Below are 23,603 nucleotides of genomic sequence, written 5' to 3'. Positions count from 1 at the left end.
CCCCAGGATCTCAGAGGAAAAAATGCGCAGAGTGCCAGGAGCACATGAGGCCAGGAAGAATTAAGGAAACAAAGGGGTGGAGAGGAAGCTCACTTAAATCCATCAGCACAGCAGTAGCCAGCTTTCATGGTTACCTTCTTGCAGCAGACAAGCTGGTGATCGAACAGGAAGAACATCCTCTGTTGGCTCTTGGCTTGAGGGTGGGAGATTTTGGCTAATTCCCCAGAATAGATGAGTTCTGAGCTTCTGACTAGGACATCTTCTCCCTGAGAACAACACAAAGAACAGGTTGGTCTCAGCCTCATCTGAAAGTGAGAGCCTGAATTCCTGCTGACAGAACTCAAGTGGGAATGAGAGAGAGCCTCTGTGCTGGAGGACAGTCCTTGGCACATCAGGGAGACATTGTGCCCTTGGCATCCAGGGGGTGGGAACTGAATTTGATTAGAACAATAGCATGTTACATTTTTTAAAATCTCCTTTTCCATGGAGTCTGCTCCAGAAAGCTGTTCCATCCCAGACATAAAGGAGGCACATAAGCAGGGAGCTAAGAATTTAGCCTGACATCCTTGGGCAGGGAGACAGTGTGGGTTTATTGAGTCTAGGATTTAGAAAATCAGTATTTTGGTTTTTTTTGTTTAGCAATTTTTTAAATGAGTCCACAGGAAACCTTGGTTTCCTCTGTGACTATGCCAGAATGTGCCTTTCTGCAACAATAACCTGGCTTGTTAGGAATTAAGGGGCAATGCTATTCATCTTGAAAGTTTGAAGTCACTCAAGATAAAATGGGGGGCAAGAGAAAAATAATAAAATTCCACTAACCTATATGCTGATTTCATTCTGCAAGGAAAAACAGGGAAGCAAGAATCCCAGGGAACATGCCAGGGCAGCTGGTCTAGCTGGGTTCCATGCCAGACCTGCTCAGTTGTACTAAAAGATCATAACTGTTCAAATAAAAATCAGACTCTCCACAAAGATGGGCAGAGAGCTCAGGTGGGGCTAGACAGTGAGATATCACTGTAGAGAGAAGCTGTTGGAAGGGCAGAAGAGGAACAAGATGGAATTCCTTGGGCAGGGAGGTGCCCTACCTCCCAGTCCTCTATGGAGCTCTGCCACTGTGCGATCTTGTCGATGTTCTCCAGCCGCCGCTTCCTCTCGTTGATGAGCCGTGCCACGTTCTTCATGGCATTCAGGGCAGCCTCCACATCCTTGAAATCCCTGGGGAGGGGCAGAGCCTTTAGGCTTGGCAGAATGGCACCTGGGTGTTGTACCTGCACTCCAGAGGAGAGCAGCCTGGCACAGAGCTGGGGATGGAAGCAGGAGTTCCACCTGTGGTCTGTCCCAGCTGTTCTGTCCCTGCTCCTGTGGCAGCTTCTCAGACACTCCTTGGTTTTGAGGCACAGATTAGATGTTGATTAGAACAACAGAGTGTTACATTTTTTAAAGTCTCCTTTTCCAGGGAGTCTGCTCAGGAAAGCTGCTCCATCCCAGACATCCCATCCCTTTACGTGTAAAGGAGGCACATAAGCAGGGAGCTAAGAATTTAGCCTGACATCCTCAGGCAGGGAGACAGTGTGGGTTTATTGAGTCTGGGTAACAAATCTAGGCCACCTCTGGGGAAGGGAAGGGGGTAAGTATCAAATTTAGCTACAGAGGTGTAAATACAAATTGCTGGAAGAACCTCCAGGTTCTCATTTTCTTTCTGCAGCATATTACAACTCATTCACAATGCTGCTGTTCCCATGCAGGGACTGGTCTGTGGTGCAGAGGTGAAGCAGTCCAACAGTAACTGGCTTGTTTCAAACATCAGCTGATGGTTTATCTAGCAGGGTAGGACAGAGGCTGATCTGCCCTCCCCCACACACCATCTGTGGCCACCAGCTACTTCTGCTGAGTTCAGAGTGGCTGGGAAGGAGCTGAGCTGCACAACGTGGCTCTAAGGCAACTCTCAAAACATCTGTGCACTTCCTTAAGGAACAAGACATGCATAAAACCATTCAGGGAAGTACCAGGGCTGCAACTAGGAAGGTGAAATTAAGTCAAACCACAGTGGAGCAATATCAACACATTCATACAGATTTTTCATGTTTTCAGGTACTTAAGTGACAGTTATTTGAGCCAAAGGCAGTGCCTTCACCCTAAAAGTGAGCAATGGATTTGGAGGCTTTGGAGCTGGCACTGACAGGGCACCAAGTGTGCATGGTTTGACTGCTGCAGGGCACAACTTCCCACTGGTGAAGTGTAGCTGTATGGGCATCTTGGGATATATTCAACCAATGCTTTTGGAGGCAAAGTTCTCAACACCACCACCAGAAACATGGAGCTCCAAAGTATGTATGTGCTGGTATCACAGATATGAGTCAAATAAAATAGAAAAGGGCCATAATAAAGTGGACCTTGTAAATCTTGATCTGTGACAGGAAAGCTGAGTGCTATTGTAGTGGAAAATTATGTAAATATACTTTTATCATATACTCATAATAAGTTATATGTTAATATTATTATATTATATTATAATATTATTATGGTATATAAGTGTAAGTTATATATAACTGATAATATACTTATATTATGTAAATATACTTCATTAGAAGATATACATACACTTCTTTTCCTGGTTTCTACAAGGTAACCTGTAAGAATTAAGCTGGCTGCAGTTAGCCACTGCTCTCCATGCGCGAGCCCATATCCATGGGAGCATCCTGGCTCCTTCCCTCCCCCGTCACTGGCCTACCTGTGCTGGGGGTTGGTGTACTTAAGCAGCTCGGCCAGCTGCAGGGGGTATTTGCAGATTTTCTGCACGGGGGTGAGCAGGAAGCCATCCAGGGAGATGTCAATCATCTTCTGCAGCAGGCGGCAGGCCTCGAAGAAGTAAACGTACTTGTTCACCTTGGTGAGGCGCGACAGCTCCAGGCACGCGTTGGGGTGGTTGTTGCAGTACTCAGAGTAGATCTGAAACTCTGTTTGCTGCAAGGCACAGGGAGGGAGTTACTGCTCATGTCCCTCAGGCCATGCCCTGGCACAGACTCCTGTGCCTGTTTGTGGTGATTCGTATCCTCTAACTGGAGCTGTCTGGTCATTTGTATCCTCCCCAGGCTCTCAAGCACAGAGACCTAAAGCTGGGGGTGGGCAAGGTGTATCACAGCTTCAGCACCTGCAGCTCATCTGAGAGACCCAGACATTCCCACATATCCTGCTCTGGGCTCAGCTGAATGCTTTTAGTGCCCACACCAGCCACAGCTGATCCCTCCCTGACCTCAAAGTACCATTACTGTAAACTCAGTCCTCGAGATTTTGGAGTCTTCCTACATTTTCCCTGAAGTACCAAGGACTGGCAGGGATTGTAGTGTTCAGAATATAAGGTGCTTTGAAAATGCTCTTTCCACAGCCACAAGAGCTACATGATATTTCATTGGGAAGTGGTTGAACAGGGCTGGGATAGAGGGTGGTGGCATTTAGTTTGGTTGGATGGGTCTTTTTAAAGAAAGCTTCACTTCTGTCAGATCAATTTCTAATTCCTCTGGCTCGATCCATGCTCAGCTACCCCTTTCCCATGAAGTCAAATTTACTTACATATTCCAAGAAGCATGAGCCAACCTCACTCAAATGTGGGTGGTCTTTGTTAAATTTCTTCTCTAGTGCTTTAACAAATTTCTTCTGGCACCTGTAGATGTCCTCAATATTCCCAAAGATTGTCCTCAGCTGTTCTTCTGTAAACATGTCAGCTCTCTTGCGGCACTGCTTAATGTAACCCTGGGAGAAAACCAGATTGGAAAGCTTCCTGGGCATCTGCTCCGTGGAACAGAAAGCCTCAAGGACTGCACTCAGGTGTGCACCAGGTTCCTGTACTCCCTTCCTACAGATCTGTACCCATCTGTAACTATTATTTCCTCTCATGTTACTCTGAACATGGTACAAATGCCAGCAACTCATGGCAGCCCTGGGTGATGCTGCAGCCCACATCTGAAGGAGTCATAGAGCTGCTTTCTCTCTTGATGAAGAAGCCTCTATTTGTCTGCAATGGGGTGCTCTGACCCCAGCACTGGTAGATTCAGACCAGCTAAGTCCAGCTGTGGACCTGGTTTGGTGCCTGTGTGAGGAGCTGCCCAACTGACTGCAGCAGAGGAGAGCTCTGAGGGGCAGGGGGCACTACAGCAGGAGAGGCTTTGTAAGTTTGGAAGTGTGAGCTCTTTCCCCAGCTGCCTCTGCTGGGAGCCACTTTTGTACCATTGCAGTGGAGAATTCTGTTCCTGCAAAAATTCCAGCTGCCTTCACTCCCCCAGTGTACACAATGGATCTCCTTTAGAGGAGGTGTCACAATATTCAGCATAGCTGACAGTAAAGGATCCAACTGCCTGAGCATCCCCCAGTTGTTTTGATCTGAGCATGGCTTGCCTGAAGGCTGGAGTTGCTGATTATATTACCCCAGAACATATATTAGAGAGGACAACAGTGCTAGACATTTACTTTACTCTGGCTTGGGAAATTCAATTAATTCCATTTAATCAGAGCGCAAGTGAGTGCTCCAAATGCAGAGGCATTTGGGATTTTGCTGTAATGAATTGTCTTCTGTTTTCTGACCATATACTGGCATTCAGCAGAACTGATGAAAATCCAGTCTCGTTTTCAGAAAAGTCCCTTTCTGGGCAAGCATGGGACACAGTCCATTATCCTTCAGAGAAGCTCTTACAGTCCCTTCCCCCTTTATTACTTACCTCACAAATGTCCTTCAGGTGCTTGATGTAGTCTCTCTCTGTGCTTATGATCTCATTGATGACGTTGGTCCTCATTTGGTCTTTGGTGGTCTGGCCCATCCCAAAGCGCCGGGAGTCGTCCTCTTTGCCCCCCTCTACCTTCAGGGGATAATCCTCCATGGGCTCATCCTGGTTCACCCGCAGCTGCAGGCACACAAGATGTTCACTGCTCCTATTGCTGAACAGCTCTGCCAAGGGAGTGGCTGCATGGCAGACACATACTGAGCTGGGACAAGGTGAGAGAAGGGTGTGTGTATTGCCTGGAAATATTTTCCCCTCGGGGAGGCTGAGGCCAGACAGTCACTTTGGGGAGGGCACATGGCAGCTGCTCCCATCGTGACATGGGTGGGTTTAGGCAGGCATTTCTAGTGGACAGAAATTACAGGAATAATATGGAGTCCTTCAGGAATAATATATATAAAATCAAGACAAAAATGGTTTATCAATTGAAAGTTCCTTAAATATTTGAAGGAACACTTTGGGAGGGAGGGGAGAACCAGTAAATGGTTGGGGTTTTATCTACTTTATTGTTCTCATACTGTCGGTAACAGATGCCCCTCGGTATCTGCTTCCCCAGGATTATTTAAAGAGACTTCATTGCTAAAGTAGAAGCAGATCAGCTGTCTGCGGGCACCGAGGTGGGAAAGAAGGGCAGTGCCCGGCAGGGCGGTGTGGCACTCTCGGTGCCCCCATCAGATGGCAGCACAGCACGGGTGCAGGGAAGCAGCGGCTGGGGGGCACCGGCTGCGGTCTGCTCTGCCACGGCACCGAGCTACAGGGGCACCGACTGCGGCATTCCACACTGGGCTTCCTTTTCTGGTACTGCTGAGTGCCCTGGGAATACTCTGTACATGGCTCAAAGGATCAGTCCCAGCACAGAGAAGGAGTGAAAGATAGGAAGGTAAAACACGCATAATTATAGGAATGTTTAGTACAGTGACACAGAACTGCTTTAAACTTTTAATGTAGTTTCTTTTAGGCTCTATGACTTACCACTTGATACAAATACACCTACATATTAAACACAGTGCATACCCTCCCTTGCTAACACAGGCACAGGTTACATTTACTCACTGCTGAAGCCCTCAAGATGTGCAACCCTTGCTCTCCTTCAGTGTGAGCAGGACATCGGCAGCTCTTAAACTCAGACCTCGGCCTGAAACTCAAATGTGAAGTGACAGAGTCCTGCAGTCTGAGCCAAGCCTCCAGGCATACCAGCCCTCCCTGCAGTGAGCTTGAGAGCCAGTGGTAATTAGCAGGAAATCTTCAGCTGGATGCTTGAATAAGTGTTGTGATTCCTCTGTAAAAAGAATTTCTTACTCTGCATCCCTAATGCCTAGTACTAGTCTGCTTCACTCTTAAGATGACAAGTTTTTGCCAGCCAGGACAATTCAACTTACCAGGAACATGAAAGAAAAAAAAAATCTGTGTTTTCATTGCAAGAAAATGCAGTGCTGAGGTCTTGGTAATCTTATTTGCAAAACATTCCACTGTTTGTATTAATTATGCAGTTGAGACTATCTCCTGCAACCTACAACAAAACATTTCAAAACTGCCCCACTTCTGCAAGGACTTTTGCTACAGACAGATGACCAGATGACCTCGTGTCACCTCCTTTCATGCTTCACCTGGTTTTGGGTCACTTGTGATCTGAAGTGACCTGGATAAAGAGCTAAAGGGCTGAGAATCTCTGCCCTTAGGCACCTCATTGCCTTTGCAGCACTGAGGAGCCTGCCCCGAGGTGATGAAAGCTGTCCGGCACCCACACCGACAGTCACAGTCAGGAGAAAGGAAAAAAGCCTTTCTCCTCACAGCGGGACAGCGAGCACAGCAGTTACCACCCTCCCACACTCCTGGTTTCCCTCTGCTTGCCCTGAGAGTTCAGCTGTGTTTCAGAAAGCTCTGCTGGAAATGAAGCCTCTGTAGGGTGCACTTGGCACTGTCTGGGCTGGTCTGCACAGCTCTTCTGTGTGGGCTTTGAAGCTGGCACCAGGGGACAGCCTTGGCCCACAAGAACGGAGTGTCTCAGATTGCCCCAGATCATCGGCGAGACATTTCTTGTGTTTTTCCCCTGCATTTTTTAGTGGCAGTGGCTCGCAGTTCCAGCAGCCTGATCGGCTGAGGAGGTGCGCCTGAGTCAGGTGGGTGCATCCTTCGGCCGTGGCACTGCACTGGCCGCAGCAGCAGCTGCAGAGGGGTGCCTGTGGTGCCACGCTCATCTCTATTGTCTAAGTGGAGTGAAGAAGCCAGGGATCTGCATCAGGGATTCCTCCAGGAGACCTCTGCTTGCTCCTGGAAGTGGATGCCATGTGCTGAGGCACAAATCAGCCAATGTACAAACGGGTAAGCAGGAGCCAGGCTACAAACCACCAAACAGGGCAGCTCCCCAGCTGGCACAGCTCAGCTCTGCTCTGGAGCTGAACCTTTTGCCCTGATTTACTCATGTAGAGGGAGTTCTCCACACTGGCGGCTGCTCAGCCAGGAGGGCACCCTGTACTGTAGCCACTGGTAAAGGAATACTAACAAGACATGCTGAACCATCTCTAGCAGTGAAAGTCCTTAGGAGTCACCACAGAACATTAAACCTGGAGAAGAACAAAAACCTGCTGCTCATGGAGAAGACACAAAGAAAGATGAAGATCTTACCCGAACAAAGCTGGCTGGAAACCAGCCCTCACTGTCCAGAATCCTCCCCCACCACCACTCCTTGTTGGTGGCATCCATTACTTCGATGACATCGCCGGCCTTGAATCCCAGCTCCTGGTCATCCATGGTGACGTGGTCCCAGAGGGCCTCTGCATACACCACGCTGCCATCGCTGATGAGCTGTGGGCACAGCAGGCACACTGTCAGTCCCTCCAGGCCAGCAGCACCGAGTGCCAGCCTGCCTGCAGCCCTGGCACACATCCTGCTACCTCTGTACCCCCATGAGCAGTGAGGAGTTGCTGCAAGACTGGCAGTTGCTTTGCCCGACCCTGCTCTCAACAGCATTTATTCAGAATCACTTGCACACGCTACGTTTACTACCATAAAAACATAAATTCTGGTATTTCATACTGCTGGCTTTGCCTCAGCCAGTTAACACAAGGCTCAGTGGTATCTTGTTTGTGGAGGATACTCTGGTGCTGCCAATGCAGCTCTGCTTTGGAAAGCCTTGAAATAAAACCTTGAGCATCAATATTTACAAACATACTTCAGAGCAAAAGGGTCTGGAATGGCCTGCCTAGGGAGGCGGTGGAATCACCATCCCTGGATGTGTTGAAAAACAGACTGGATGTGGCACTGGGTGCCAGGGTTGAGTTGAGGTGTTGGGGCTGGGTTGGACTCGATGGTCTTGAGGGTCTCTTCCAACCCGGTCATTCTGTGAATTCTGTGAAAAAGCATTCAGAGGCCTCAGAGCTACTCTGGAATGGGTAAAGCACGAATCCTGTAAGGTGGTTAAACATAGCACTTAAGATGCTTAAAATAAGACTCCTGGAGAGTTTTCAGCAATTATACTGAGGAGCAACAGTTATTTACTACATGCCCCATAGAGACTCCACTCTAGGAAAAACAGGATCCCCAACAATTCAGAAAACCAAAACCAAAGCCATGTGGCTGGAAGCTGCAAGGGAGCTCTGAGCTCAGTGATGCTGCGCCTGGAGCCATTGCTGACCACTCCCACCTCAGCTGTGGGGTGGCCAGGTGACACCTGGGTGCTGCTGCAGTGGTGTCTCTGTGGGCTGGGCCTGCAGGCCACCACACCAGAGTACCTGATGCCACTGGTTTATCAGGTCAGAGTCTCCCTTGGATTTCAACAGCTCCAGAGCACACACAGAGAGTTCCCAGGGCCTGAGTGTGCCTGGGACTGTCTGAACACCAAGGATTTTCCCAAGAAGATGGAGTGCATATTGGAGTTCTGCATAAAAGGACTTGGCCATTGTGGAGTGGCAGTGAAGGCCTGTTTTTCTCCAGGAAAATGGTGCAATGATGAATTATGGGAAGACAACAGGAAGACAGTATGGGAGGCACATGAGAGAAAGAGAAAAGCTGTAGGAAAGCCACTGTCCCTGGTAGGTCTCCCAGCAGTGCAGCAGTGACACCACAGCACACAGGGCACAGGCCATCCACGCCCCTTGGCTGCTCAGTCACCCAGAGTTATCCCCTGCTCTGGGTTACTGCTGCCTCTCCACAAAGGAGAGACGCACGTTGGAAAAGAACGTCAGCATAATCATCAACTGAGTAAATCAGAAGAGGGTTAACGAGGCATTTGAAAGCAAATTGAAATGCAGTCTGCCTTTGGATAGCAAATGCCCCTGCACTGAACCAGAAACAGCTTAATGCAGTGTTTCCATTCTGACAGAAAAAACAGCATGATGGGGAAGGAGAGGGTGAGAGGTTCCCACTTATCTACACAGCCAGTGTGTAGCCAGAGCTAGGTGGGATGCAGTGCACTGATGCTATGAGTATCTCTGGGAAAGTAGGGGATGGATCCATGTGGCAGCAAAACCAAAAGGGTCATTGATGTATTAAAAACAACAGAAGTGCCTCAGAATGGTCATGTAGAAATTAGAGCCTCTCCTTCCCCAAAAGGTGGTGGGATCAGCCCAAGTGAAGTGCATCCACACTAATGCACACAGGATGGGAAACAAACAGGAGGAGCCCAAGGCTATGGTATGGAAGGAAAACTGATATACAGCTGCTAACACAGCAACGTGGTGGGATGATTCTCACAACTGGAGCGCTGCAGTAGGTGGCCCTAAATCCTTCAGAAGGAGCAGGCATGGAAGGAGAGGCAGTGGGGGAACCCTGTATGTAAGGGAGTGTTTTGATGATGGTGATGACAGGGTTGAGTGTTCCCCCTCTCAGCTGTGACAGGACCCACAGGAACAGGCTGGAGCTCTGGCAGGGCAGGTTTAGGTTGGATATCAGGAAAAGGTTCTTTCCCCAGAGGGTGGTGGGGCACTGAACAGGCCCCCCAGGGTCACAGCCCAAGGCTGGCAGAGCTCAAGGAACGTCTGGACAATGCTGTCAGACACAGGGTGGAATTCTTGGGGTATCTGTGCAGGGCCAGGAGTTGGACTTTGATGATCCTTGTGTGTCCCTTCCAACTCGGATACTCTATGATTCTCTAAATATATTTGTCCATGATCTGGATGAGGGGATTGAATGCACCCTCAGTAATTTAGAGGTTTTAGCTTTTTAACATAAAGCAGTGACAACTAGAGTAGGGAAGAGAGCCTGTGTAAAAGTGTATTTTTCCAGACTTGGCTATCAGATTTCAGCTCCAGAAGAACAGCTTGGTCGTGGGTGAGGGCAGGTGTAGCCACTCTCACAAAGGGCTCTGCTGCTGCTTTGGGCAATCCATTTACTCTGGGGCTGCAGGGACTGGTGCCTGTGCAGTTCACAAGCTGAGCCCAGCTCCTCCTGCTGCAGCGATGGAGAGCAGTAACAGGGGGAGGGGGTGGCTGGAGCCCAGCTCCTGGCCAGGCCCATGGAGGGGAGCTGATTTAACAGTCGGATCTCACTCTCAGAGTGGCTGCTGCCACACCCTGCTGAGTTACACATCCCTGCGGGATAAGGGATGGCTGTTGCTCAGGAAATGGGCAGAAGCTGCTCAACCTTCAGAAGAGTGACATCCATCAGGCTTTTCAACACCCAAACTGTGACCAGCACATAGAGAATATGGCTCTTTCTCAGACAAAATACCTTCTCTGTGTGCTTAAATATGGCAGCCTGGATCAGTGCTCTGAGTATGATGGGCAGGTTGGCACACACCACGGCCATTTCCAGAGAGAGACTAAGGGAATTCCTCTAGCACTGAGATGATCATACAGACAGAGCACTGATGATGTGAAGGCATTAATACCACACAGTACCACCCTGTCACATCTTGGTAACGTGATGAGAAGAAAAGAGACTGGGCCTGACCCAGCATTCACAGCACAGAGGGCTGACACACTCACCTCACAGAGCCACATGGTTCTACTCAGAGTCACTGAAATCCATGGGGCTGAGTAGAGAATCCTTGGCTGGTATTTTAATCCACCCATTAATATTAATACCTTACATTTTCTCTATTCAACAACAGCCATAGCGTAGGTATGATTTGGAAAATACAGGAAGTCACAACTGTGGGATCACCAGCCTGGCCAAATAAGCAGGCAAGACACTGCCACTTCTCATGCAAAAGAATAAATAAAGTACACCTGAATAACAGGCCAGGATTTGTTTAACTGACAACAAACACCATGTTTCTGGGGAGGATGATAAAGAGCAAAAAATATTTAATCTGTTCATGGGATTATCTCAATTAATGTAATACAGCAGCATTCAACACACCTTCATGTGTTCAGGCTGACAGGCTCTGCCTGGCCCTGCCCCATCTCCTCCTGTGCTGGCACCCCAGGATGGGCAGGAGCAGACCTGGGTGCTGAGCAGTGCTCAGGGCTCTGCTCCTCTCTGCCCCCAGCTCAGGCTGTGCCTTTTACTGTTATTTCCCGCTGTATCCAGTCCAGCTCCTGGGCTGATACAGAAATACCCACTACACCCAGCCCAAGAGCCCCTCTTCCAGAGCAGGTGCTGTGGGGTAGCTCAGAGCCAGGACTGGCATTTCCATGGCACAGGAACACCCAGGGTGCCACATGGCACTGCAGCAAGGAGAGCTGCCCCAGCTGGGGGCAGAGCACTGCCCCATCCTCCCCAGGGGCAAGCTGCCACGGGCAAAGAGGGGCAGGACTGTTGCAGTAAGGGAGAAAAATCATAGAGAAGGGCTTCATAAAATCAAGCCTGCTCTCCTGGAATCAGTGGCTGGCCTTGTCAAAGCTAGCACTTTGCAAGTTTCCATGTGAAAGCAATCCTGGTGTGAGCAGTTCATTAACATAACAATCTATTCCTGGGTTAAAAAAAAACAACTTGCACCTGTATACATTGTTTTTGCACAGTTAGATAGAAAAATAAAAACTATTTTTTACAAACAACTTCCCTGCAGGTATACAGAGTTTGTGAGACCAATCGGTACGGGATAACAACTTGTTACTAACCAACAAAGTAATTGGCAAGAAAAGTACTGACCAATTGGAGTCCCACCCCAGGTCTGTAACACTGTATAAAAAGGAGTTATGTGAATAAAGAATGGCCTTTTTCCACCATGAAGAAAATGGAGTCCTATGTGATCTGTTCCCATAGGATTCTCCTGCCCCAGGAAGGATAAAACACACTAGCAGGTAAAAGGGTTTTGGCAAAATCTGTTTGAGGTGGCACCATCAACCAGCTCTGCTGAGGGAGCTCCTGACTCCCGGAGGAGCTGGATGGAAGGGGATGCTCACCCCTGCCAAGCACCTCCTCAGCTGAAAAGGCTGAGCTCACTACACTTTGATCTTTGCAATTAAAGCAAAGTTTGGAAAACAACTACTAATTTCCATATGAAACAACATTTATGTGCTGGCTTTGTAATGTCAAGGACAACTCAGTACATGCTCTTGAAGAGGCCCAAACAAGTGTATAGCAGGGAAAAATTAGAGAATGCAAACCAGCCACCCCACAGCTGCTCTTGCTCCTGCAGCTGGCAGTGGGGAAAACAGTCAGAAATCAACTTTTTTTCCTTTGTTTATAAAAACTTCCAACTTTGTAGACAGCAGCATTTGCAACCCAAAGGCAGCACTAGCCCAGAATCTGAAAATCGAGGGCAGCTCTGTTACTGCCCTGGCCTTTGTGTGTCCCAGCCCCAGGCTCCTGTTCCAGCCCTCCCTGCTGCAAGGGGAAGGCACTGGGGAATGCACTGGAGCTGAGGCCTTGGAGGGGCTGCCTAGAACAGAGGTTGGACAAGATCCAGAGAATAAAGTGGGTGTTTATTAAAGGCCTTCAAACAGGTTCACCTTGGGCAGTCAGAAGCCTCCCAGAGGCTACACCCAAGCTGGACAATGGTCACTCAGACAGTTGTAAATTTGGTCCATTTACATACCACGGGTTAATCCTCACAGCTTCAGCTTATGAAGTCATTTATCCCCAGTTTGTTCCCCCCAATTCACTTTTGTTTATACTTTTTGGGGCCTGAGGCTGTAGGGTGTCCTTGGGTTCCAGGCCCAGAGGGATTGCTTTGTCTGACCAAAATGTGAAGACAGTAACTCACACTCTGTATGGAGCTTGGAGTTATGCACTAATGCAGTACAGGATCTGAAAATATAAAAGCTAAAATCCTAATGCATCAGGGCAGCTCCTCCTGTGGCACAGATGGAGGAGAAGATTGATGGATGGCTCCTCCAAGCAGTGTCTACACAGAGGCTGCCAAGGAGGAGACACAGCCAGGGCTGGTGCACAGAGCTGCCCCAAATTAAGTCCATTATGTGTGGGCAAACAGACCTGGCATGTCAAGGCCCCTGCCATGGGCTTGTTAGCATTGCAGCTCCTCAGTCCCTGTCTGTCTCAGGCTGGACACCTTGACATAATTACCTTGTATATCCTGGTCTTGCTTGGACAGGACCTCCAGGCAATATTAACAGAGATAAAAGATGTCAGCAATTTACAGAAGGAGGGATGAAGATGCCTTTAGGAAATATTTATCTTTGAGCTACTTGTTTCTATTTGAATAAAATTTGAATAGCTTTCTCTTGACAATGCCAAATACACTAGATCATGCAGAGCCAAAAAATAAACCCAGGAGCATCAAAAGAACTAGGAAAAGGGAAGATCAGGGAGAAGGTACCAATAGAATGAAATCTATTTTTCAGCTCCATGACCCTAAAACAGACATGTTCCACAAAGAGCACCTGAACCCAGCCCTTCTGGTGAACTAAAATGGTTGCCATGAAGCCTGTGCTCATTGCCTGCCCCCCCTGAACTTGTGTGTAACAGACTGAAGCTGAACTGGTCCAGCACACCAAACATTTAAGCCCTGCAGCAGTCCTGACCCCAGAGGCAAAGCCATCCCACAGCTCCAGTTCTTTCAGCAGCCACTTTGATTCCAGAGGTTCACCTCTGTCTGTCTCATGCAAGGTGCAGCAGAGGAGTGAAAAAAAAATACTTACACACATGCCCCAAAGTTGTGCTACATTCACACAAATACTTTTTTTTTCTGAATATGGGCAGAAGCCAAAGCTGGCCTCTGCCTTGAACTGAACCCATGGGACAGTTTTGAAATTGTCACAGAATTCACAGAACGACCGGGTTGGAAGAGACCTTCAAGATCATTGAGTCCAACCCAGCCCCAACACCTCAGCTAAACCCTGGCACCCAGTGCCACATCCAGGCTTTGTTAAACACACCCAGGGATGGTGACTCCATCACCTCCCTGGGCAGCCATTCCAGAACTTTATCACTCTTTCCATTAAAAACTTTTTCCTAATATCTAACTTGTATATCCCTTGGCACAGCTCGAGGCTGTGTCCTCTGGTTCTGTCAGTGCTGCCTGGAGAAGGAGCCCAGCCCCAGCTGAGCACAGGCACCTTTCAGGAGCTGCAGAGAGTGATGAGGGCACCCCTGAGTCTCCTTTTCTCCAGGCTGAGCACCCCCAGCTCCCTCAGTGGTTCCTCACAGGGTTTGTGCTCCCAGCCCCTCTCCAGCCTCGTTGCCTCCTCTGGACATGCTCAGGTGTCCCAAACTGAAGAGCCAGAACTGGGCACAGCACTCGAGGATTTGCTCTCAGCAGTGCCCAGTACAGGGGAGGAATGACTTTCCTGCTCCTGCTGGCCACACCATTCCTAATCCAGGCCAGGATGCTGTTGGTCTTCTTAGCCACCAGGGCACACTGCTGTCCTGACAGCTTGCTCTGGCTTCCTCTCAAAACTTTCAGCTTCACTGTCTAATGATAGGCAACAGAGATTAAATTTATCTCACAGAGCTTCTGTCATCCGAGCAGCAGGCACTGAGTCTGAACGAGTTATCTGGATTGGCTTTTCAGAGCATCTCCCCTCTCGGGGAGACAGGCACCCCAGGGAAGGGTTCATCTTCAGCACCTCTCTCAGCATGATGAGCTAACCCAGCCCCTGGGCTTCCTGCCTCCCCTCACTGCCAGGCAGGAATTTGGGCTGCCTCTGCTAGACTGGACTTGCTGCTGCCTGGCTGCAGCGTGCCAGAACCACCAACCCAGCTCTGCTGGCACAGCAAACACTTCAGTGCTTCTTGCTGCTCCTCTGCCCACATGTGCCAGGGTACCAGGAGCCCTCTGTGCCCGCGTGCCAGGGGCACATGTCCCCTCATGGGCAGGGCTCGTGTCACTGCTTCATTCACAGGCTCACATATCATGCCCCACTGCCAAGCCGTGCCCTTGGCATTTGTTGCCCTTTGCCTGCACTGTAAGCTGCATATTTTTCAGCAGAGATTTTTGAGACTGATTAAGGGTAGTGGAGGACTCTCAGGCATTTACCAAGCACTGCAGATCTCTATTCAAAATATTTTAATTTGACAGTGATTCTCCTTAACAACTCTAAAATGTCAGTCAACAAAGATCTTAATCCAGCTAAGTGTGCTACACTGATATTCCACAGTGCTGCTTTTTTAATCAGTGCCTGTAGTTAAACTCCTCATGTGACATCTAGTACAGCTGCCTCCATTTACCAAACATTCAACATTTGTCATCACATTTATTTGGTAAGAACTATTTTCCACGAAACCATTATGACTGGCATTAATTACATTATTCCCTTTTATTTATATCATCTGAGTCCTGATTCCCCCTCAGAAGTGATTTAAACAGATGGGAGGAGGAGGGTCCCCCCTGCAGCAGGCAAGGAGAGGCTTCGAAATCTGCCTTTAAGCAATGCTGCAGGGGTAGGGAAGCAGCCCTCGTGGGAAGTGCAGGGGGCAGAGCTGTGCCTCGTGTTGAGTGAACCTGTGTGTGAAGAGTTTGGCCTGAGAAAGCCTGCCAGGGGTGCACATCCCCTGGGTGCCTTTAAATGGGACCCTTCAAACCCCAGAGTGATGCAAGAACCTCCCAGTTCCTCACCTAAGATTTGGGAGCTGATTATTACAATGCAATAAAACAACTTGAACTGTGCTTTCAACCATTTTGCTTTTGGCTGAAATAACTCAGGAAAGTTCTTATGACGGAGAGGGGACAGTTACCTGCAGCTGAGGAGGACACCTATATTGTATTTGCAGGGAATGCCCCAATGAAGGCAGGAATGATGCATCTGACTCCATGTTCTCAGAAGGCTAATTTATTACTTTATGATACTACATTATATTAAAGAATACAAAACTAAACTATACTAAAGAATACAGAAAGGACACTTACTGAAGGCTAAAAAGCTAATAATGAAAACTCCTGACTCTCTCCAGGGTCCCGACACAGCTTGGCCCTGATTGGCCAAAGAGTGAAAACAACTCCCAGCAGAATGCAATGGAACAATCACCTGTGGGTAAACAATCCCCAAACACATTCCACATGAGCACAGCACAGGAGAAGCAAATGAGATAAGAATTGTTCTCCTTTTCTCTGAGGCTTCTCAGCTTCCCAGGAGAAAAATCCTGGGCAAAGGGATTTTCCAGAGAATGTGAATGCTACACACCTAAATCACCTTGACCCTGGCAGTGCCCTCAGGACCCCAACCATCACTCTCCCATGGCCTATCTGTCAAGGGAGCCTGCTAATTTGGGGAACCAAGATCCCTATGTTTTGGCATAAGGAAAATCCAGGAGCAAAGCCCTTCTCAAGCCTTTAGGTAACTCTGCAACAGGTTCTGGTTCTGTGTGTGTCACATTTTATAGCTGCACATTGCAGTAGCTGATAACATGTACAGTCAGTAAAGGTGAAAAGCAGCTTCCATTTTAACCTGTCAAACAATTTGCCAGAGGACATTTGTTGAAACTTCTGTATATAACACATTTATTTTCTGGCATAAGTGAAATGTATTTTCACTCTTTCTAAACAAGTAGATACAACGCTGAGTGACAAGGTGACAAAATGGCAACAGAAATTCAAAAGTAACACAAACAATATCTAACACAAGTGGCTGACTAAATGAGCTGCTCCTCAGGAAGGGCTTTGCAGACTCATTTAGGAAAACATCAGCCCTCCCCATCAGGGTCAGAAGCCCAAATATCAGGAATGACTCAGAAAGAGAGACGAGAAGCAGGCAACGCACAAAGAGCAGCATGAATCAAACATGGGAAGAGTTTCTAGGCCAGCACAAGCTAAACAGACCTTGAAGCTGCAACAGAGACAGGCGGATGGAGTTTGCCATGAGCTGAAGGCTCACAAAGAGGTTATTTCTAATCCAGGCTGCTGGGTGCCCAGTGAAACCACCAGGCAAGAAGCTTGGGACAAAAGCAGGACCTTTTCCCCGTGATGCATAATTAAGCTGCGCCACAGGAAGCCCCACAGCCCAACACAGAGGTGATTTTAAAAAAGATTAAGTAAATGTAAGTCCTTCAAGGACATTTAAACACATCCTGTCTGGATACAGCCCATCAAGGACCTTAAACACACCTGGGAAGGCACACAAGGCAAAGAGCCAGGCCATGCCTGGCTTGCAAGTCACAGGTAAAAGTGTCACTGGCTGGCCCTACAGACCTGGGCATTAGGGTGGCAACATTTATCTCACAGAGCATTAGGACATGAGGGTAGTGAAAAGCACAGAAGGAAAGAAATGCTGATTATCTGTATTACCCACAGGTACTTAAAATCAGCAAGCCCTGGAACTGTTAAGCTGGCAGGCACAGCTACATCCCATGAGGTACAGCAACACTGGCATTCAGGTGGAAAATCAGCAGCTGCCAGCACAGTAATCACAGGGACATTAGGATGTCCCCTGGGGTAGGGCTGTTCCTCTCCTGGCTGGGACTCCTCAGCACTTCCACACATTCAATAGAGCAGATCCCACACACTCCATCCTACACCAGCAACCCTCACCAGGGACACACATCTGGAGCAGCCATCCATCCCTACACATGGATGTCTGACTCCTGGCATGCTTTTCTCTCCTCCAGAAAGGAGGATGAAAGTGTAGCCAGGGAAACCTGGCTGTCCAGATACTGCCTGGGAGAAAGAGTCCCTGAACACAGGTCACAGGAGCAGGCACGTGCCACATCCTCACTAAAAACGTCTAAAAAGCCCTTTGTAATTAAGAGCTCAAAGGACCTCAAAACCTCCTTAAAGATACAAAACTTAAGTAATTCCAAAGCTCTAAATCAGCTTAAACAGCTTAAACTCATCTAAGGCCCTACAGTGTTTTAAGCATTTTAAACCCATCTAAAGCCTTAAAGTGGCTTAAGGAGCTTGAAATACTCTCAGGCTTAAAAGTGGTTTAAGATCTCTAACTTTTGGCTCAGGCACTCCTCTCCCACCCCTCACCCCAGCCAGCCCAGATGCTGCCAGAACAGCACCTGGAAATTGTCCATGTACCCTTCTCCTACTTTCCTTGGTTTCAAAGACTGGAGAGATGCAAGGCCTGGGTTTGAACGCTCAGGTTGGAACAAGACTCTGACCTAGGGCTCACACATCTACAAAGTTTGTAGTTTCTTGTTCCAGTTTGGCTGTAGATGAAAATTGTGTCAGACTGCCTGACTCCTCACTTGACCTCACCAAGAGTTTTGAAGTCTACACTCACTGCAGAGGATGAAGCAAAGCTGGTTACCACAATTTTTGCATTTTCTGATGCCCTGCTTTAAACTGTGCAACCTGGGAATGGAAATGGCCCAGAATGCTTCTGTTTGGTTGTTCACACATTTAAGAGTGATTGCTGTTGCATCTTTTTTACACTGCCATTTCTCAGAAACCCAAGTAGAAACTATTTTCATCAGAAAATTATATTTAATGCTACATCAACACATTTGTCTGTCACTTACGTTTTCCCCATTCTCCTTTTGCTGCAGCTGCAGGACTACCCTTCCTCTGTGCACTCCCATCAGCACATTTGCCTGGGATGTTTCCTCTCCTTTTCCCTCTCTGCAGGACAGCTTCTGCTTCCACCACTTCTCTCATGTCTTAATTCTGCAGTCTTTCCTATCTACCTCCTATTTTGCTTTCTCTTTCATCATTATTTCTTTGCACAAATGAGGAATATACTCCACAGATCCCTCAGGATAATGTATCGAAACCAGTTCAGCTGTAGCTATTCTGCCACAGAGATTTATTGAGGATAAATGCTGCATCCTGGCTCCTTGAAGAAGGAAAGGAAAAGGAGCCATGCAGGTCACAGGCTCTCTGCCTGCTGATGACTCTTCTCCCAAAAGATACAGCAAGTTATGGAATCACTTATAGCTTGAAGGCAAATTAATCTAAATTTGTTTTACAAATAATGTTAAAGACAACATTTAAAAGCAGATACAAATTGCATTGCTAACAAACCCCTCTGAATCATCCAAACATCAGCATCAAGCCCCAAACAGAGTTCATGGCTTCCCTTTTCATGTGTGTGCATGAGTTAATTGCAATGGAACACACTGCAAAAAACATGCTGAAATCATTTTTATTGCTCCTATCTCCTCTGTGAAAACATCTCCCTTGCATTAGACAGTGCCAAAGTCTGTACAGCAGTGGCAGGTGCTGGCAGGAGTGCTGGGCGAACACAGATTGTTTATCAATTTCCATGACGTGGCTCTAAGATGTTCTCCCTGACTCAAAGGACCATGCACAGTTCAGAATTTTCTTTCCTATTTTTTTCCTGAGAGAGAAACCCTGCAGGGTTTTGGTGACATAAAACTTATAACTTCCACCACTACCACCACCCATCCCCTGTCTGGTGATCTCTTTCCCATGGTACGCACACTGGGCTAGATCCTTTCTTCACAGAACTAAGAAATGCTGTTTTTCCTATTGTTTGAAAATGGGGCAGAGGAAAATCTGAATAACAGACAGAGGAGAAGAAGAAAAAAAAGACCTTGATAATGTCTCACTGTCAGGCAAAGGAGGCTGCCTAAGCCTTTGTTTTTGGTTAGTATCTGTAAATGTAAAAATGAGTCATTTCTTTTGCAGTCCTTACAGAAGGTATTTCAAGTAATGTACACCCTAGAAAAAAACACCTTTTCCTATTGGAAGTGTCCTGTGCAAGGTAAAGGAGACATTCAGGAAGCAGCAGCTTCCTGGGATCTTCTGAGGCCCTGTACTATTCTGCTTTTGAATATACCCATTTTCTTCATTTGCCTCACATCCACATCATCTGCATGAGGAGATTTAATGGCCTAAACAAAGCTAAGGCCTCCATCCAGAACCACACTCCTGTTTCCAAGACCATGTTGCAAACAAGTCCTCTAACTACAGGAGACCAAAGCAGCTGCTGCTCCTCCTGCAGGACACGCCTTTGTCCAGGTAGGAAATCCCACACCTGCTGTGCACTAGTGCTCATTCCTGTCCCACTGACTCCCTGCACAGCCCTGACATAAGAGTCATGCCTGGAGTGATCCTGGCCATGGCTTTCCAGCAGGACAAAGTGGTTTTGCAGAGGCAGCTCAGTTTCAGCTGAGCACGTCCTGGTAGGGCAGGCAGCAATGGGCTCCTGCCATTCCCAGCACTCCTCTCTTGGCATCCAGGGCAGATCTCCTCACTTTGTAATTAGATTATGCTTATTATAACAAGTGCTGGCTCCTGGGCACTACAGGTGTGAACTGGGACGCTAAAAATACCAAGCCATGATTCCTTAGCAGCCTGTCTTTCCCTAATCTCCTGCTGGAACCATTTCATCTGCTGAGGTGAGGAAAGCTGAGTTGGGCTGCTGAGAGATCTCCATGTAGCTGCTTGGATTCACACAATGCCTATATCCAGTGGTTTTATTTCCATGTAACATTTTCCACAGCACTGCAGATACCAGACATGCCAGATCATGGTTGAGAACAAGCACAAGCAGTGGAGCCTGGCTGTGCCTGTGCAGCTTAGAGTCATAGCAGCACAAAACCACTCAGGTACTGCCACTGCACAGTGGCCACTACAAACCAGCCCAGCTTAGCAGGAGACAGCAACTGATCCCATTCCTGAGCTGATATCCCAAAGGGACACAGCACTGGACAAGCACAAGGTTTCCAGGTGTGGGCCCTGTGTGGTTTGCTCCATGCCCTTGGCTTTGGAGCTTTTTGTCACCTTGGCTTTGCCCAGCTCTGGGCAGGAGGGGCTGCAGGAAGGACAGAGGCTAAAGGCAGCCCTTGTTTCCCAAGCCACCTGCTTTGCCACTAAGGACAGCAGAGATTCAGGTGTCCAGAGTGAAACTGGTGCTCTCTGGAGGGGGAAGCATGCTGGAAGGGGCTGTGCTAGGGTCTCTCTCCAGGGAGGGAGAAGGGGAAGACAGGGCAGGACCTCTGTGCTGCAGGAGGATGGGTGGGATGAGAGCCCAGTACCATCCCCTTGCTCCAGAGGGGCCAGATCTCCTGGAGAGGAGAGCAAACTCCCAAATTTCCCTCTCTGTGGTCCTTCACACCTGGCTGACTCCTCTGCTGAAAGGTTGACCAACGCTCTCTTGGTACTTGGGGAGATATTTTTCTTTTAGCACCTCCAACAGGTGAGTTATCACATTTATCAATACAAATGCAGAAAGCTTGCATGCACAGGGACAGGACAGGGAAAGCCACTGTGGTGTGAGACAGGTCCACACCACCTCTTTGAGTTCTAACTCTGCCACTGCCAAATGCAGACACAGAGTGGGCATACTGTATGTGACACCAACAGTCATGCCTGGAGTAATCCTGGCCAAAGAACACATACAAAGATTCATATAAGACATAATTTTATTCCAGTTTGCAGCACACTCTGTAGTTGACAAGGCCAGTGACAGCATCAATAACAAGTCCTCTCCCTCTAAAAACCTTTCTTTAACCTGTATAATGTGGTTTCTTTTGTTGTGTGGTAATTTTTTATTTTCTTTTAAATCAAAATACTGGAAGGAATAATCAAAAGTAATTGTTGATGGTATCATCCTAAGTGCTTACTTTGTTTCTTATCTGGCCAGCCCGTGCCTTGGATTCCAAGAATAAATCACAAAGACAGCAGATACCACATATCACCACAGAAATGAGTTTAGCCTGGGAGAAGAAATTAAGCAAAGATATAATCTAAAGCCCAGACCTCCCTTTGGAAACAATGTCTTGGTCTCCTCCTGTTCACAGATGCTCTTTGTTCTCACACGGCTCAAAGCAGAGGAGAAGCAGAGCTCTTGCCTGTCAAATGTTCTGGGGGACTTCTCCCATGCAGGAGGCACAGCATGTCTCTGTCCCTGCAAGGCTCAGGGCACATCCCTGTCCCTGTCTCACAGAGCACCACTGCTCCACAGCAGGAGCAGGGAGCAGTGGGCACCAGGGAGCAGGGGGCACAGGGCTCCCCAGCTGCCTTGCCCCCCTGCCCTGGCAGTGCTGCTCCCTCCCAGGGCTGTGGTCCCCGTGCCAGGGCAGGGCCTGGTGTTCAGGTGACAGCAGGGAAGGCAGTCCCAGCCCTTCTGCAGAGCACCCAGCTCTCCAGGCAAATAAGTGCACTGAGAGCAAACTAGAAAACCCACCAGAAATGTCAGAGCCTCTTCCCTCCCCCCCAGAGCTCTCCTTCCCCACTGTCCTATCACTATCTACAGCTTCTGCACACAATTCAGGGGTCCTTCACCAGCTCTATTTTTCCTGGGATTTTTTGGCCATTGCAGCTTCTTCAGCCAAGATGTGAGGCAGGACTGAGTGAGTCACAAATAACACCAGGCTGATTAACACTTACTGGTCAACTGCAGCTTCCAGCTGAATGTATACAGCTGTAGGGGAAGCTGAGGAAGGAGGAAAACACTTGATGTCCCCATAACAAAACTTGACACAGATGCTTCAGGATTAGCCAGGTATCAAGAATTTAGACAAGCATTGGAAAGAGGAAGTTAAAATTCACCAAACATTAAGTGGAAAATTGTTCCCAGGCTCATAGCAACCCAAGCTAACACCTGTGGCAGGCAGCACTGGAACACATATTTCCAAAGGGTTTTCGGTAATCTTGATATTTTTCTTACCAGAATTTTTAAATGCAAGACCAATTCTACTTTTTTTTCTCCCAATTCTTCTGGTACAAAATTGTCCTAAGCAGGAGTAATGCAAATTGCCCCAAGCAGGGAAGGGGAAGGCAATTTCACCAGAGGGCATATTACCCTTTCCCATAACTTACTTTTCTTCCTCACTGTCCTGCACTCCCCAGAGCCCTTGAAAGAAACAATTCTTCCCTTTAGTTCTCTAGCAGGTCTTCTGCTGCTGGGGAAAGCTGGGGCACTTTCCATCAGCAACTGCAATGCTTCCTGCAGGAAGCAGCATGACAGCTCAGCACCCCAGAGGCATTGACTGCCCAAACTCACAGCATTCCTAGGCCTTCCCAGGTTTGATATTCCCAACCTAGCGGAGCCCTCCAGCAAGCAGCAGGAATAAGGCATCCCCAAACTGAACACGCAACAGTAGCAGAGGGTGAATTACTCCATCACCACAAGACCAGCTCCATGCTAACCAATTTTACAGGACACTTAATAAAAAAAAGTTCCTGAAAAACTTCCATGAAGTCCCTTCCTAGGCAGAGTGGAACAGGAAGCAACAGTCTCCAGTTCAGTGACAGAAGGAACATTTCAGGGACATGGCACCGAGCTGAAGAGCATGAGTCACTGGGTGAATCCAGGCTCAGCCTAGGCTGGCAGACACATGTGCTCAGCTTCCCAGCTGCCCCACACGGCCTCCGCATGCTGAGCCAAACCCTGGGATTATGAATGGAGCCCATCTCCAGCTCCTCTTCAGAGGAGTGGATGCAGGCCCTGTGAATAACTGCTCTTCTCATCTAACATCAGGGGTTTTTGCAGTATTTCAAGATACAGAGCAGGCACAACAGCAATAACTGGCAGTCCAAACTCAGTGCAGGGGCTGGCACGATGCTGAGGCCTCTCACTGCTCCCACTGACAAGGGGTGGGAGCTTCTGAACCTCAAGCACTTTCAGAACCTGCTCAAAC

The 23,603-nt window shown here is 48.2% G+C and overlaps 1 protein-coding gene across 3 annotated transcripts in view; it reads right to left on the bottom strand.

Annotated features, from left to right (window-relative positions):
- The window catches only part of ARHGEF4 (Rho guanine nucleotide exchange factor 4), a 227,025-nt gene that overhangs the window by 14,979 nt on the left and 188,443 nt on the right, over positions 1–23,603 (bottom strand). For all 3 annotated transcript variants that reach the window (XM_038146005.1, XM_038146006.1, XM_038146007.1), the window contains 6 exons: positions 7,398–7,577; positions 4,713–4,895; positions 3,571–3,750; positions 2,732–2,964; positions 1,086–1,215; positions 135–266 (listed from right to left, as the gene is read on the bottom strand). In XM_038146005.1, the coding sequence (XP_038001933.1) occupies positions 135–266; positions 1,086–1,215; positions 2,732–2,964; positions 3,571–3,750; positions 4,713–4,895; positions 7,398–7,577 (1,038 nt within the window). The remainder of the gene's footprint in view (positions 1–134; positions 267–1,085; positions 1,216–2,731; positions 2,965–3,570; positions 3,751–4,712; positions 4,896–7,397; positions 7,578–23,603) is intronic.

The sequence above is a fragment of the Motacilla alba genome, chromosome 9, assembly GCF_015832195.1.
Source record: "Motacilla alba alba isolate MOTALB_02 chromosome 9, Motacilla_alba_V1.0_pri, whole genome shotgun sequence".
Taxonomy (NCBI): Eukaryota; Metazoa; Chordata; class Aves; order Passeriformes; family Motacillidae; genus Motacilla; species Motacilla alba.
The sequence above is the reverse complement of the archived record's forward strand: the minus strand, read 5'-3'. Positions and strand labels throughout refer to the sequence as shown.